Source organism: Saccostrea cucullata, unplaced genomic scaffold (assembly GCF_032062105.1).
Source record: "Saccostrea cucullata isolate Sc308-1 unplaced genomic scaffold, CSIRO_AGI_Scuc_v1 ctg13922, whole genome shotgun sequence".
NCBI lineage: Eukaryota > Metazoa > Mollusca > Bivalvia > Ostreida > Ostreidae > Saccostrea > Saccostrea cuccullata.
In genome coordinates, this window is record NW_026920449.1 from 1 (window position 1) to 16,733 (window position 16,733).

Sequence of the window (16,733 nt, forward strand, 5' to 3'; positions counted from 1 at the left end):
GTAGCGTAGTATTTGAATGAAACTTAAATACATTGTTTTACTGAGTGAAAGACTGATAGTTTTACAAAGTTAGTTTATTCATGGATGTATTGAGTTAATGGAAAGTACTGTATACAGGGTTGTTTTCGCCTAGTGTTACTTTTGCCCCTTCCCATTTGCAAACAGTTTGCCCCGTTTTGAATTTGCCCAGTCAGAGTTTTATTTAAGAAATTATACTGTATTCTTTGTATTTGCCCCATTTTAAATTCGCCCACACGAGGATAGGGCAAGAGGGGTGAAAATAAAATGGGGCCAAAATTTCCCTGTTTACAGTATTTCAGCATGAGATTTAAATAGGGTATAAAGGAGTATAATGGCATTAATGTTCACATACATGTATTAAGTGTTCAGAATGATTTGATGATTATTGAGTGATATTTTCTTCCTTTAGGGTAAGCCAGCTAAGAGAGCCAAGAAAGAGAAAGTGGTGGAGGAAGATGAGGAAGACGATGAAGAATTAGATGAGGAGGAAGAGGAGTCAGGTCCCTCCTCAGATAACCCAGACGACGAGGTACATAGCGAACTAGTTCAATTTAATTCAGTTAAGGACCCTCATGAGGCAAAAAGAAAGTACATGTGGTGTAATTTAAAATGCTCATTTATAGTCATATACCTGTAATACAATATACAGACAACGTGCATAAGAGAGTTCTAAAGAGGAACATGCTTATAGTGAATTTACACTTACACTGAAATTATGTCCATTTCCAGTTAGTTTAAAATGTTATGTGAATTGAAAAGAGAAAAGGAAATATGTTTATATTACAAATCAATATTATTGGTCCCTGGCACTTAGCTGTGAGGGGTGTATTTTACTGTACATGTGAAGGTCAACTGTAATTTATTGATTACAAGAAGGGTACACTGTAGAATGCAGATAAAACTTGATTTTGACTAAAAGTTTTGTTGTCTGTTTTTGTTTAAATAGGATTTTGAACTGGAAGAGAGCTCTAAATCGAAAAAGAAAAGCCCTCCAAAGAAAAGAGGGAGAAAGAGTGCCAGCAAGAAGGCGGCAGAATCAGAGGACAGTGAAGAAGAGAAAGACGAGGAAAGCGAAGAGGAGACAGAGGAGAAAGAGAAGAAACCAAAGAAAGCACCAGCCAGGCCTCGGAAGTCAACCACCACACCACCTAAAAAGGGTAGGGGATTAGAAAAAGGAAAAAAGGAATGTAGACAATTGCTTAGACTTGATGATGCTCTAATTCTGAGAGAAATGAGAGTTTCTTAGATATAAGTACTGTATGTACCATATGTTTTTCTGTACATCTTTTTGCAATGTGCCAATTGATGATTACATGCAAGTTATTAGCTTAGTATCTGGCCCTCTAAATAAGACATCTCTAATTTAAAAAAAATTGTCACATTTCACAAGTATTTTGAACTACTAAATTGATTAAGAACATTTATGTTTCATTAAGACATACATCTTGTATCCTTATCAAATGTATTTGTTCACCAATATTTTTATACTTAATTTTAGGAAGACCTTCGACTGGAGGAAAAAAGAAAACTGCCAACAAAGTTGTATCCAGTGATAGTGAAATCAGCAGTGATAGGTATGTGTTCACATTGTCTGTCTGTTTGTCTTCTGTGTAAAGTTGATGTTACTTTTTTCAAAAGAAATAAGAGACAGTGTCCAAATGCTTCAAGCATTGCATTATGAACTATCTGTAAACACACCATATTTCACATATATTTTATTTAAAACAAAATTTATCAGTAACACAGTATAACAATGTACAGTAAAACCTTGGTATCTGGAGCACTGATATCTTCAATACCAAGGATATGTGATTTGGAGATCCCAACCACATATTCTCTCTGTATTTCAACCCTGGATTTCTCCAATATTTGAATATCTCTGAAGTTGCTTTCTCATGATTATTTAATTTGAGATAGCCTTGTTTGACTGTATATTATATGTATACATGAAGTAAGGAAGAATCTTAGATCCTGTCTATTTCTATAGTGATTCCGAAGAGGAAGTCAGCAGTTGGAAGAAGAAAGATGAAGAGAGGAAGAAAGCAATGGAGAAAAAACTCAAAGAAGCTGAGGAAAAGTATGTTTTGTATCAGAGGCTGAAGGGGGGGGGGGGGGGCGTGAATAAGATTATGTTAATTTTTCATAAGGAATTTTAATTTGATTGCTGGTTAAAATTAAAGGTTATTAGGCAATCTATAAAAGAATGTTTGTTTGCCCTTTATGAGGGTAAGTAAAAAATAAATTGGGCCAGAAAGTACATGGGAATTTCATAAGAAAATTTCATCATGCTTGTTGGTTTGATGAGAAAATTGTGGGGAAAAAAAGAATTTTAAAAGAAATACCATTCCTTGCAATTAAAAAAAAACATTATGAGTTTGGCTAAATATAGCCAGTCAGTTGGAAGAGGGCAAACAACCAATTTTATGAAGATGGCCTTGGAAAAAAAAATTAAAATCAATTAACAAAGACTTAATTGAATTTGATTTTGATGTCTAATACAAGAAATGCCTAATTTCCCTAAGTCTCCAAATAATAAAAGAATGTGCTTTATAACAGGAGGAAGAAGGAGGAGGCGGAGAGGATTAAAGCCATCCGAGCGGAACAGAGGCTGGCCGCGAAAGAGGAGGGGGAGGAAGATCAGGAGGAGGAGGAAGAAGAAGAGGAAGAGGTGAAGCCGAGGAAGAAGTCCAGAAAAAACAAGGAAGAAGACAAGGTAAACTAGTGCTAATTGTAACGGGAACCGTTACAGATGTTCCCCAAACGCTCCCCAACTCCCTTCTCGTGCCATATTCCCTGTAATTTTCATTAAAGAAGGCAAAATCTATGCATTTAAGACGTAAACAACGTTTTCCCAAAAGTGTACCAAGTATTTCAAATTTAAGCAATGCAGGCGTGCGCATGTGATTGCATGAGCGTAATGACGATATCATCTTGTCTACACTATTTTACTCATATGCACGTGCATGATGACCATACCTTCTTGTAGGAGTCTATTATGTCTGTCTATGTTCTTAATCCCATCCTGTTTGGTTGAAAAACAAGGGAGTTATAGCCATTTCAACTTTAAGCCAATCAGATTGCAGCGCACGTGCATGCGCGTGTTTTCCTGACAATTATTATATATCTTATTGTAGGACATCTTAAAGTATGCCAATGTTTTAAATTTCAAAGCATTTTGTGAAAAAACAGAAAAAAATATAGAGATTTTTGTTTCAGCCAATAAGAGCAAAGCGCACGTGCACGCACGTGCATGAAGGTGAATGGTGACCATACCATCTTCTAGGAGTCATTAATGTCTATCTATGTTCTAAATCCCATGCTGTTTGGTTGAAAACCAAGAGAGATAAAGTCATTTAAAGTTTCAGCCAATCAGATTGCAGCGCACGTGCATGCGCGTGATTTCATGAAAATTTTTATATATCATATTGTAGTCCATCCTTATACATGTTTATGTTATAAATTTCAAAGCATTTCATCATAAAACAAAAAAGATATTAAGATTTCTGTTTCAGCCTATCAGAGCAAAGCGCACGTGCACGTGAGTTTATGCAAATTTGACCATGTCATCTTATCTACACAACTTATATGTCTTTATATAATGAGTTTCAAAACATTTTATCAAAAAATATAAAAGTTACAACCATATTAAATATATCAGTCAGTTTACTGATTGCACGCGCCCGCACGTGCATGCGAATGCGCGCAAAATGACCTTCGTTCGGCACATCTACACAACATGCCTACTAACCCTAAAAAGGTTTTAACTTAGTTTGGTGAACAGTTTCTGAGAACACTTCCGGACAAAAAAGTACCGGAGAAGAAATAAGAAGAAAAAAGAATAATAATAATAATAATAATAAGAAACAGAGTAAAAACAATATGTTCCCCAACTTCGTTTGGGGAACATAACAAGGGATATGTATCTAAGACCCAGGGGGAATGTCCTCACCTATTATGTTCAAATTCTGTGGGTAATGACTTCTTAGGCGAGGAACCCCAGACGCCTTTCTCCTGCAGTGCTACATAAATTTTTGGGGACATGCCTTATCAGGGATAAACCAGCAATGCTTTTTTTAATAGACATTCTTCACAATTACTTAATTAGGAATTTTTACCTGTATGAAAAAAAAGGATTGATAAGATCTGATAAGATTTTCAAGAAAAAAAATCCAAGGTTAAGAAGCTAAATTTCTTGTACTCTGTTGTAGACAACAGATGAGGAACATCAATCCAGTACACCAAAACCTTCTAAACATGTCAAAAAGAAAGCGGAGAAACCAGAGTCTAAGAAACAAAAGGTGGATAAAAATAAAGAGAAGGGCAAGTCAAAGGAAGGGGAGGAAGAAGAGGAAATGGAAGAGGAAAAGGATGAATCCATGAAGGAAGGAAAAATGGAGGAGAGCAGCAAGGAGGAAAAATCCCCCAAGAAACCAGTGATAGAGTCAGATACGGAGGAAACAGAGCAGGCGGAAAAGTCAGAGGAAAAAGTGGAGGAAGGGGCGGAGGAAAACAAAGAATCCAAGGGGGAGGAGGAAAAGATGGAAAAGGACATTGTGAATGAGGTAAATACTAGTTCTTTTCTGAACAGGGTAAATATTCATAAAATAAGTATGTATGTATGTATTTCGTTTAAGATGTTTGAATATAAATGCATGTACTTGTCCTATTTCACAATGAGGATCTTTTTTTATTCACTTGCTTATTAAATGTGAATTTTTCTAAGGTATGAAAAATCTTAATTTTTTTTAAACAGTCAAAAGAGGAAATTCCTAAGGAGAAAGAGAAATCAGTGAGTATATCTTGCTTATCGTCATTGATGAAAGGAAAATTATTAAATAGGAAATCTGTAGGCAAGTTGATTTTGTTTTAATAAAGAGGATTCTCTTTTTTATGTCAAATAGAAGGAAGACCTAGAGAAAGAGAAGAAAGCTAAGATTGCCAGAGAGGAGGCCAGACGAGCGAGAGAGGAGGAACGCCGACGTAAACAGGAAAGAGAAAGGGAGAGGGAGCGCAAAATGTAAGTCATGGCCATAGAGGTTTGACATGTATTTCTTGTTTTAAAATGGTATAGATTTAGAGGAGAGGGGTTTAACATGTTGTACATGTAGCATGAAGAATGAATTTTTGGGGGGTAATCGGGTATTATTAAAATCTGTTGATTTGTTTATATTTCATATGGGTGTGTCCCTGCATGTACATGTACATGTTTGTAAAAGAAATCTGATCAGTAGCATGGTAATACTGGTAGATGGGCTGCCTTTCGACTGATCTAGAGTATTATTTGTTTTGATAATAAGTACATAATGTATGGGAATTACCAATGTTGAAGACTAGGTGTAAATATAAAATTTGAAAAATTCTTTTTATAGCAAAGAAAGGGAGGAAGAAAAAGAGAGAAAGAAGAAGGAAAAGTATGAACAAAAGAAGAAAGAAAAGATCAGCTGTAAGTGATAAGTTTCTTATTGAAGCTAAAAAATGAATGAATGCATGTGTCTTCATTAAAGGTTAAATACAGACACTCCTCCTCATAAAACTTTCCATTTCAGTTATGCACACAGAGGGGATATTAAGTGCTATGGATAATGAGATTAAACTGTGTGTCCAGAGGGAATCTACAGTAAGTACCAGGCCCCGGGATCATGAAACAGACTTAGACTTAAGTCAAAATTTCAATTATCTATAAAATCTTTCAAACTTGTTAAAGGAAACTCATAATTTGCATACAACAGCAGTCTGATGATACAAATTCAGAAGGCATTTTCATTTTGGGCTGCTTGACCTCTAAGAAGATTCAGCATCTAAGGCATTTTTTGACCAGTCAAATCTCATTGCACTGAACTCAGTGGAACTGATAAAAACTTCAAGATATCTGAGTATTCAAGATATCCAAAGTAAAATTCTTGAAGAATTAGTACTTCCAATTCATATCCACCATATTCAATCCATCAGTGTTTCAAATACCAACAATTATTAGCTCACCTGAGCCGAAGGCTCAAGTGAGCTTTTCTGATCACATTTTGTCCGTCGTCTGTCCGTCTGTTTAGCTGTCCGTCCGTCTGTAAACTTTTCACATTTTTGACTTCTTCTCAAGAACCACTGGGCCAATTTTGACCAAAGTTGGTACAAAGCATCCTTGGATGAAGGGGAATTTAAATTGTAAAAATGAAGGGCCAAGTCCTGTCACAAGGGGAGATAATCAAGAAAAGACAAAAATAGGGTGGGGTCATTAAAAAATCTTCTTCTCAAGAACCACTGGGCCAGAAAAGCTGAAACTTATGTGGAGGCACCCTGGGATAGTGTAGATTCTAAATTGTTCAAATCATGACCCCCGGGGGTAGGGCACAATGGGGAATCAAAGTTTTACATAGAAATATATAGGAAAAATCTTAAAAAATCTTCTTCTCAAGAACCACTTGGCCAGAAAAGCTGAAACTGATGTGGAAGCACCCTGGGGTAGTGTAGATTCTAAATTGTTCAAATCATGACCCCCGGGGGTTGGGCGGGGCCACAATAAGAAATCCATGTTTTACATAGAAATATATAGGACAAATCTTTAAAAACCTTCTTCTCAAGAACCACTTGGCCAGAAAAGCTGAAACTGATGTGGAAGCACCCTGGGGTAGTGTAGATTCTAAATTGTTCAAATCATGACCCCCGGGGGTAGGGCGGGGCCAAAATGCCTGAATGGGGAATCAAAGTTTTACATAGAAATATATAGGAAAGATCTTTGAAAATCTTCTTCTCAAGAACCACTGGGCCAGAAAAGCTGAAACTGATGTGGAAGCACCCTGGGGTAGTGTAGATTCTAAATTGTACAAACCATGACCCCCGGGGGTAGGGCGGGGCCACAATGGGGAATCAAAGTTTTACATAGAAATATATAGGAAAAATCTTTGAAAATCTTCTTCTCAAGAACTACTGGGCCAGAAAAGCTGAAACTTATGTGGAAGCACCCTGGGGTAGTGTAGATTCTAAATTGTTCAAATCATGACCCCCGGGGGTAGGGCGGGGCCACAATGGGGAATCAAAGTTTTACATAGAAATATATAGGAAAAATCTTTGAAAATCTTCTTCTCAAGAACCACTGGGCCAGAAAAACTGAACTCATGTGGAAGCATTGTGGGGTAGTGTAGATTCTAAATTGTTCAAATCATGACCCCCGGGGGTTGGGCGGGGCCACAATGGTGAATCAAAGTTTTACATAGAAATATTTAGGAAAAATCTTTGAAAATCTTCTTCTCAAGAACCACTGGGCCAGAAAAGCTGAAACTCATGTGGAAGCATTGTGGGGTAGTGTAGATTCTAAATTGTTCAAATCACGACCCCCGGGGATTGGGCGGGGCCACAATATGTATTACAAGGGGGAAATCTGGTAAAGAACAATATGACAAAAGATTCTCAGGTGAGCGATGTGGCCCATGGGCCTCTTGTCTATAGATACAACACTGTGAATCAGTGTTTTAATTGGGAGAACTCTATATTTGCATAGCTTCACATGGCTGCCTGATTTAACAAATTTAATTGTTGCATGTATTTATTATAATAGGTTTTAAAAACATCAGTCAATATTCCTGAATATTGTACAAAGTGTACAGTACTCATTATTGAAATATTTTGAAGGAGTATTTTTTTCCCTCTAATCATGCTGATAATAATATATTGTAATGTGTTTTGTGGGTTCGACCACGGATGAAGTATAGATAAAGAATTTTCCTTTACGTTACTTGACGTATTTAGCTGATTGGGTTAAATATAAGAACAAACAAAATCAATATTAATCAACAACACAGTGATTTAAACTGATCTTCTATATAATTATAATTTTCCTTATTGTTATCTCCTAGTCTACGTTCTAAGCCCCTGGTCTGACACTATGTTTGAGCACTAGCTCCCAGACCTATAGTTTCGAACACCGGGTTTCAAACACCCGTTTATAATATAGTTTTACTATTAAATTAACCCGTAAGGATTTATGTAGCTCAAATGGTCCGTCTGCAGAACTTTGAGACACCGCAAATGAGCTAACACAAATACCTTACCTTGTCCGTAATGCGTCCTTCCTCTTCTACGGCCTCTCAATAGCTGACCACCGGGACTTGAATGAGCCCGCTTATATACTTCCCCAAGATCTGCTGAGTCAGATCCTGATCTTCTAAACGTTTGAAACAATGCCTGGACATAGGAGATAACTTTTGATTGACAAAACTAATTTAAACCCTGATTATGTAATTATTAACTTGATCAAAGGAATTTCACTACAATTACCCATGCCTCCGAAACATATGCGTCCCGCATATAGATAAATAAGATTCCTGATCATAAACTTTTTTTTTTTTATTTATTTTGTCACACTAGATAACAGGTTACGCTCAAAATAAACGCACCAAAACATTTATATACATGTATTATCACCATGTCTTATCATTAAGTGTTCTTAAAAGTGCTATTTGCCACTTTCTCTCTTTCTTCTTTTTTTTTCAATAAGTCACTCATCACTAACCATAAAAGAATTCTTCCTCTTCGATGATCTCCTCCACCTTCTTGTCATCCTTGACGTAGGTAGATGTTATCTTGTGAAACTTCCTTTTCTTCACAAGGTTTCGTGACTTTTCTTCAAAGTCAGTTTGTGTGCTTGTGGATTGATGTGACTTAAACCTGAATCGGTTCACTGACATGTCCTTCTCAGGCATGCGTTCAGGCGTCTTTCTCTTCGGAGCGAATACAGGCAAGGGGGCTGTGGCTTTCCTCACTGTTCTACCTTCCTCCAAAAGACTGTTATTGTTTTCTTCCCCACTTTTCTTGTTTGTCTGGTCAACCTGTGATACAGGATTCTGTCCATTTTCTCCTGATGATATTTCCTGCTCCTTTTCTTCATCTTCACCACTGTCGCTACTACTGTGGCCAGAGCTACTATCATTGGAAATCTCTCCGATCAAATCACCAGGATCTTGTTCTAGCCACTCCTTGTCTACTTCGCTTTCCTTCTCGATCGGGACTTCATCTTTATTATGAAATTTTCTCTCATGGCGTTGTAGGTAAGAGCTCTTCTTAAAGAGTTTGCCACAGGTCTTACATGGGAACCTTCCTCCATTGCCTCTCACCAGATGTTCCCGCCATCTATTATCCAGAACTTCACCAACACACAAGAGACGCTTGCTGCTTGACTTGGCTTTCGTGAACTTGGTGTTCGGCATTTTCTACAAATAAAAAAAAATCTTGGCTTATTTTCATCGAAAATATTTATTTTCAAATAAACTTTCAATCTAACTAAGATCTGTCTCATAATCTTGCAACCATTTTGGTTGTTTTCTAACACGTTTTTGTCTAGCATCTGGATTTAACTCTTCCACAACATCAATATCATGATGTTCAACTAGATCTGTATCTTCTGATTCTAAATCATTTGATTCAAACTCATCTTCAATTATTGCATCTTCAAAACTTAGAGTTTGAGACCTCTTTTTCCGCATTCTGTCGCAGTGGATAATTTGTTTTTCTCCTTTTCTGCCACATGAAACTGCATATAGCACATCAGACCACTGCTCCAGCACTTCATATGGTCCGCGCCAAAACGAAGTAAGTTTTGGAGAACAGCCGATCTTTTTCTGAGGAAAGAATACAAAAACTTTATCTCCAGGCTTAAACTTCTCCCATGACAATTTCATATCATGGTACCTTTTCTGTCTGTTCATCGCAGTTTCTAAATTCTCGCGCACGAAACTGTGTGCTCTTTCTAATTTCTCTCGAAGAGTCCAAGCCCAATGGTTAGGACTGTCCTCTTTCATAGTCTCAGGCATCTCATACATCAAGTCTACTGGAAGTGATGTTTCCCTACCGAGCATAAGCATGTTGGGTGTGAACCCCGTGGACTTATGTTCGGCAGATCGGTATGCCATCATGACATAGGGAATATGCGTGTCCCAATCTCTTTGATTTTCTTGCACGTATGCACTTAGCATGGCAGTCAGGGTTCGATTGAACCTCTCTACCATCCCATCTGACTGTGGATGGTAGGGAGTGGTTCTTGTCTTTTGTATGTTCAGAAGCCTGCACATCTCAGTAAAGAGCTCACTTTCGTATTGTCTACCCTGATCTGAATGAATTATTCTGGGTGTCCCGAATCTTGTGCAACTACTTCTTCTACGATCAATTTTGCTACGGTTTTAGCCTCCATGTTAGGCATTGGGAACGCCTCTGTCCATTTTGAGAAGTAATCAGAAATTACCAAAATATATCTGTTCCCATTCTCTGTCATGGGCAACTCACCAAGAATATCAGTTGCAATGCGGTCCATAGGCATGCCAGAGGGTACAATTTCCATAGGTGATACCTTCTTCTTATTAGGATTTTTCCGCATAGTACAGGCATCACAGCCTGTAACATATTGCCTTACATCTTGTTGCAAGCCCGGCCAATAATATCTTTGGCGAACTCGAGCTAACGTTTTGTAAACTCCTAGGTGTCCAGACGTTCTCTCATCATGACAATGTCTTAGAATATTGCGCCTCTCAAACAGAGGTATAACTTGTTGTAGCATATCTTCATTTGTTTCCAGCACCGTCCAGCGCCTACACAGTATACCGTTCATTAGAGTTAGCCTGTGCCACTGGCTCCAAAGTGATCGAAGAAAGTAACCTTTACTTCTTATGTCTTCAAACACAGGTCTCCTGTTGTTCTCAAGCCATGACTTGACAAGAGAGATATCTTTGTCCTGTTCTTGTATTTCCAACAATGTCATATTGCTAGTGTCTTTTTCCTCAAATACAGTTCGGAGTTGAGCTCCATTTCTTGTTTTCGCCATCTTGCTTGAACAAGAATCGTTCCCACACTGTTTACATGGTATTCTACTGAGTGCATCAGCGTTTTTATGTAATCTTCCTGGCCTATGTTGTACTTCAATCTCATATGTAGATAGCGTTTCTATCCACCTTGCTAGCTGACCTTCTGCATCTTTCTTATTCAAAAGCCATCTTAATGAGCTATGATCTGTTCTGACAAGAAAAGGCTTCCCGTACAGATAATATCTGAAGTACTTGACAAAGTTCACTATGGCCAATAGCTCTTTACGTGTCACACAATATTTACGTTCAGCCTTTGTCAAGCATCGACTTGCATAGCTTATAACCCTCTCTTCTCCGTCATGTACTTGGGACAAAATAGCTCCTACAGCCACATCACTGGCATCTGTATCAAGTATAAATGGTTTGGAAAAATCAGGGTGTGAAAGCATGGGTGCTTTTATTAGTTTTTCACGCAAAACCTCAAACGCTTCCTGACATTCCTCAGACCATAAGAATCCTTTGCCTTTCTGTGTCAGCACATGGAGTGGTTTAGCTAATACAGCAAAATTTGGCACAAACTTCCTGTAGTAACTACAGAATCCAAGAAAAGATCTTAGTTCAGTCACATTGTTCGGACAAGGCCATTTCCGAATGACTTCTGTCTTTTTCAGGTCAGTTGATATTCCTTGCTCAGACACTACATGTCCGAGGTATTCAACCTTTCGCGCAAACAATGTGCATTTCTTAGCCTTGAGCTTTAGACCTGCAGCGGCGAGTTTCTCGAACACCCTTGACAAATTCCTGTTCATTTCTTCAAAAGTCTTAGCATATACTATTATATCGTCAAGGTAAATTAGACATATGTCCCACTGCAAGCCTCTTAGTGTGGTCTCCATCAGCCTCTCAAACGTGGCAGGAGCGTTACATAACCCGAATGGCATTACGTTAAAATGATATAGGCCATTACGAGTTACGAACGCTGTTTTGGGCTTATCCTTTGGGTCCATTTCAATCTGCCAATACCCAGAGTGTAGGTCGAGAGTTGAAAACCATTTGCACCCTGAAAGTTGGTCTAGGGTTTCATCGATGCGTGGTATTGGATAAGCATCTTTTTCTGTGATAGCGTTTAGTCGTCGATAGTCCACGCAGAACCTAGTGGAACCATCCTTTTTCTTGACTAAAACAACCCTAGAGGCCCAAGGACTATTGGAAGGCTCTATGATATTATTTTCCAACATATCTTGTACGTGTTTGTCTACTTCAGCATTCATGTGCTCAGGCAGTCTTCTTGGCACTTCTTTGATAGGTCTATTGTCACCTGTATTAATAGTATGTTTTGTCAGACCTGTCCTTCCTACATCTTTGTCAGACTTGGTAAATAAATGGGAATACTTTATTAATAATGACTTTACAACCTTTGCTTGTTTCTTACTCAGGTTTGAGCTTGTCTTCGTGAATAATGATTTTAGATGTTCAGACAAATTATCAGAGGATTCTGATTCTCCTAATTCGCCCTCAATTACGTCCTCTATTGGCGAAAGCTCTCCAACTGTCGTTCCCGAATGTATTGTAACATTACTTTCCGAAGGATTAAACAGCCTTACTGGGACGTTTGAACCTCCTTTCACCAAAGTTCGTCCGACCAGTCCTCTGTCAGAATTAAGAAAAGTTGTTGATGGTTCAACTACCCCAACGTCTAAATTAAACTCCTCATTGTCTGGCACAATTACTTTTCCTATTGTCACCACTTCAGTTTTTGATGGCAATGTCATTGTTCCTGAGGCGACTATCCTAAAGCATCCAATTTTTCCTTCAAACTCTAAGGAATGGGACTCGTCCCCTAGTTTCAGACTTTTATTGCATAAATCTATGACGCCTCTATTAGCTTTCAAGCAGTCTAAGCCTAAAACAGCATCAATAGTCATGTCGGCAACTATTACTGTTTGAAATATAATTTTCTTGCCGAATTTAAGCCTCACAACTGTTTTTCCATAAACATTAAGAGGAGTGCCTGAAGCTGATAAAATCTTCTGACTCGTCTCATTCAGTTCCACGTCATGCTTCAAGCGGATTGCATCGAACACCTTACGTGAAATAAGTGTAACTGTGGCACCAGTGTCAACTAATATCATGGCAGACACATCATTGATGGTTCCACGAATATACATGCCTGGTTCATTAGACTTTTTGTGGATTCCAATGGAACCCTTAAGTTTCTCTTCTGACTTTCCTTTATTTTGAGTAGCCATTTTAAATTGTCCAGACTTCTCTTTACCGGTCTCTGTATTTTTGAAAGACTTTCTTTTGCCATAGGAGTCAAATGGTCTTGGCTCATCATAAGTCTTACTGTTATTTGGACTCTTGGATCTACAATCCTTCTTGAAGTGTCCAGGCTTACCGCACTTGAAACACTTTTTGAAAGTACCTGCTGTCTGCTTTTTCTCATCAAACTTCCGAGACGTGTTGTAAGTATTTTGGTAAGTACGAGACTTCTGTTGCTCAGTTTTCATCTTATTCACATCTGTTTGTAGACTCAGCAGCATTTCCTTGATAGACTTAATAGAATCCTCTAGACTACCACTTTTAGTCTCATGGTCAGTATTGTCTGCTCCTGCTTCTCGAACAAAACCACTATCTTCATTTCTTCTGCGTTCTGCCCCAACAAATGCATTGAGCTCAACCGCGTGTCGAATGGCATCATTCAGATTCTGGGGTCTTGACTGTTTAATTCTCAAACGCATATCGAAACTTACAAGAGCATCGATAAAATATTCCTTCGCCAATGTTTCACACACATCCCCTGGAGCTGTTGGATATGCCAGGCGTGTGAGTCGTCTAATATCTTGGCCTAGCTGCGGTATTGTTTCTGACGCTTTTTGTCGTCTCTCCCTAAGTTGCGCCCTATACAGTTCCGTCTGATTAGCTGGGGAAAAACGTTCTTCCAAGGACTTGGACAACTCTTTAAAATCCATTTGCAGATATTCTGGGAGGTTTCCAAGCACACCTTGGGCTAGACCTCTTAAGGACACGGCCAGATACATCCCTTTCTCTTCTTCAGACCAATGGTTCAAGCAAGCACATGTATTGAAATGCGACTTATAGTCCAACCACGACGTCGTTCCATCATAAGTTGCAGGTTTCAGCTTACTGGGTTTTTCATCTTTTCCTAAGCGGTCCCGAACATCATGTGCTTCAAATCTATTGTCTCTAAACCTGCGTGTTGTAACATTGCTTGGAACATTTCTAGGTGTTTCAAAATATAGCGCATGGTCTGAAGCTGGTCTACGTGTTCTGTCACTGATGTAGTCAAAATCAGTTTCTGCCTCAGCCTCAAGCTTTACTTTAGGTTTAGCTCCTCCAAAGTCTTGTCTTGGTTCAGAACTCACTTGTTCCGAGGCACCAATGCCAGAATCTCTATTTGTTATTGGTGTTGAGGCTTTCTGTCTCTCTTTTTCTCTCAAACGCATACTCTCATTTGAGAACTCTTTAATCTTCTCTTCAAGATAACTAATTTCTTTATCAACGTCATCCATGGTTTAAGACCTAAACCTAATGTTTCTCAGACAAAGTTGTTAAACAAATAATCGTTCTTTAATTAATATAAAAAAAATCACAAGTGGGTTTTAGATCAATTTATCCCACCGCTGCCACCAAAAGTTTGTAATGTGTTTTGTGGGTTCGACCACGGATGAAGTATAGATAAAGAATTTTCCTTTACGTTACTTGACGTATTTAGCTGATTGGGTTAAATATAAGAACAAACAAAATCAATATTAATCAACAACACAGTGATTTAAACTGATCTTCTATATAATTATAATTTTCCTTATTGTTATCTCCTAGTCTACGTTCTAAGCCCCTGGTCTGACACTATGTTTGAGCACTAGCTCCCAGACCTATAGTTTCGAACACCGGGTTTCAAACACCCGTTTATAATATAGTTTTACTATTAAATTAACCCGTAAGGATTTATGTAGCTCAAATGGTCCGTCTGCAGAACTTTGAGACACCGCAAATGAGCTAACACAAATACCTTACCTTGTCCGTAATGCGTCCTTCCTCTTCTACGGCCTCTCAATAGCTGACCACCGGGACTTGAATGAGCCCGCTTATATACTTCCCCAAGATCTGCTGAGTCAGATCCTGATCTTCTAAACGTTTGAAACAATGCCTGGACATAGGAGATAACTTTTGATTGACAAAACTAATTTAAACCCTGATTATGTAATTATTAACTTGATCAAAGGAATTTCACTACAATATATACCGGTATATTAAAAAAAATCAGGTCAGATGGAAGCAGACAGAACATAAACAGTTTTTCGGACTGTTCAGTGAAGATGGCAAGATTGTTTTTTAAAAGCTGATTAATTTTTCAATGCATTTCTAATTAGCATTTTATCCTGCTGATGTAGAAAGGCCCTGACCAGTTAATATTTCCATTTCCAATTGTTTTCTCTATGATAAACACTACAAAAGTGTATCTTGTTAATTTCATGATAATACCCTGTGGTATGTATATTTCTCTATTACTGAAAGGTCAGGTGTCAACCTGCATGTATATCACTGGCGTATAAATATACTCAAGAAAAAATAGATGTTTTGTTTAATTGTTTACTAATTAATTTGATATGATATATCTTTTTAACAAACAAAATAAATAATGAATTATCTTCGGCTCGAAAGCAAGTCACTAGCGCAACGCTGTCCACTATCACCGAGGCCTTGCGAGTCCGAGAACTCCACTTCCGTAACAGCCACGTGGAGAAATTGACATTGCCACATGGATCTGCACGTACTCCATCATCTGATGCAGACATCGTCCCTTAGTCATTACCATCCGACTTTAAGCAACTCAACTTCTTCTGTTATTATAACATCCATACAAATCAGTTTCCTGACCATACTGACCAGCTCCCGTTTCATCAACTGCATGCAAAATTGCATTCAATATGGCGGCGGAGAAGTGACATAGTGCTGATATATGTTCGTGCTTCCGACAACCTAAATCTAGGTCACATATATAATTAAAGTCAACAAGATTTCTTTGATCATCATTTAAAATTCTTTTGTTGTTTATTTTATAAATGTTGATATTTGACTACGGTAAATATTAATAGTCAATAAATTTGTTTCGTGTTTTTGGCACTATTTTTTATAGTAAAATTTGACGTCATGGGGCCTTGTGCATTTCAAATCTACTCAATTAGACGGTATTTCGATTTATTTTAAGATGGTTATTTCAAGTAAAAATGGAAATATAAGGAATCACTGTCTAGTTTTGAGGGTATGCCAGGGACATCAACAATAGTGGGAAACATGGGATAATTTTAGCATAACGGGCTTCGCCCGTTATGCAAATTATCCCATGTTTCCCACTATTGTTGATGCCCTGGCATACCCTCAAAACTAGACAGTGATTCCTTAAAAACACTAAAGAATTGATATAAGTGTTGATATTTTCATTGCTGTTTTTGAAGGATGTGGACAAGTGTCTAGCTATTATGGAGGATTTAGATGCTCTGCCTGTTAATCAGGTCATGCTGAAGAAAAACCCAGACATCATGAAAACCATTAAAATGGTAAGTTTAATACCACAAAACCCATCAAAACAAGTATTGAACCAAGAAAACCATCAAAGTGATAAGTTAGAATTAAAAATTTAGAAAAAAATTATAAGTTATCAAGAAAACCAGGCCATCAAAATGGTACATATAAGTTACCATGTTGATCATCTTGATGAAAACCATCAAAAAGTCATTATGAGAGCAACTGATGGTAAGTTGAAAATCATTAAGAGTGGCAATTCATGATGAAAATTGAACCAAATGGTTTGTCAGAATGAAAAGTTGATCTGTTACAGTCAAGTTTGTTTGGGTCCATTTCTGAATTAAACATATTTATACTTTACAGCTGAGGAAATATAAAGGC

At 37.9% G+C, this 16,733-nt stretch overlaps 1 protein-coding gene across 1 annotated transcript; it reads left to right on the top strand.

Annotated features, from left to right (window-relative positions):
• Positions 1-430: 430 nt before the first annotated feature.
• LOC134249076 (DNA ligase 1-like) lies at positions 431-16,727 on the top strand (the record flags this gene model as incomplete). The annotated part of the gene is made up of 12 exons (XM_062731437.1): positions 431-550; positions 968-1,178; positions 1,520-1,595; positions 2,009-2,098; positions 2,578-2,734; positions 4,230-4,583; positions 4,775-4,810; positions 4,923-5,038; positions 5,391-5,464; positions 5,568-5,638; positions 16,283-16,384; positions 16,716-16,727. Coding segments are annotated over 12 exons (1,419 nt in total), but the record flags the coding sequence as incomplete, so codon positions are not given.
• Between the last annotated feature and the right edge of the window lie 6 nt (positions 16,728-16,733).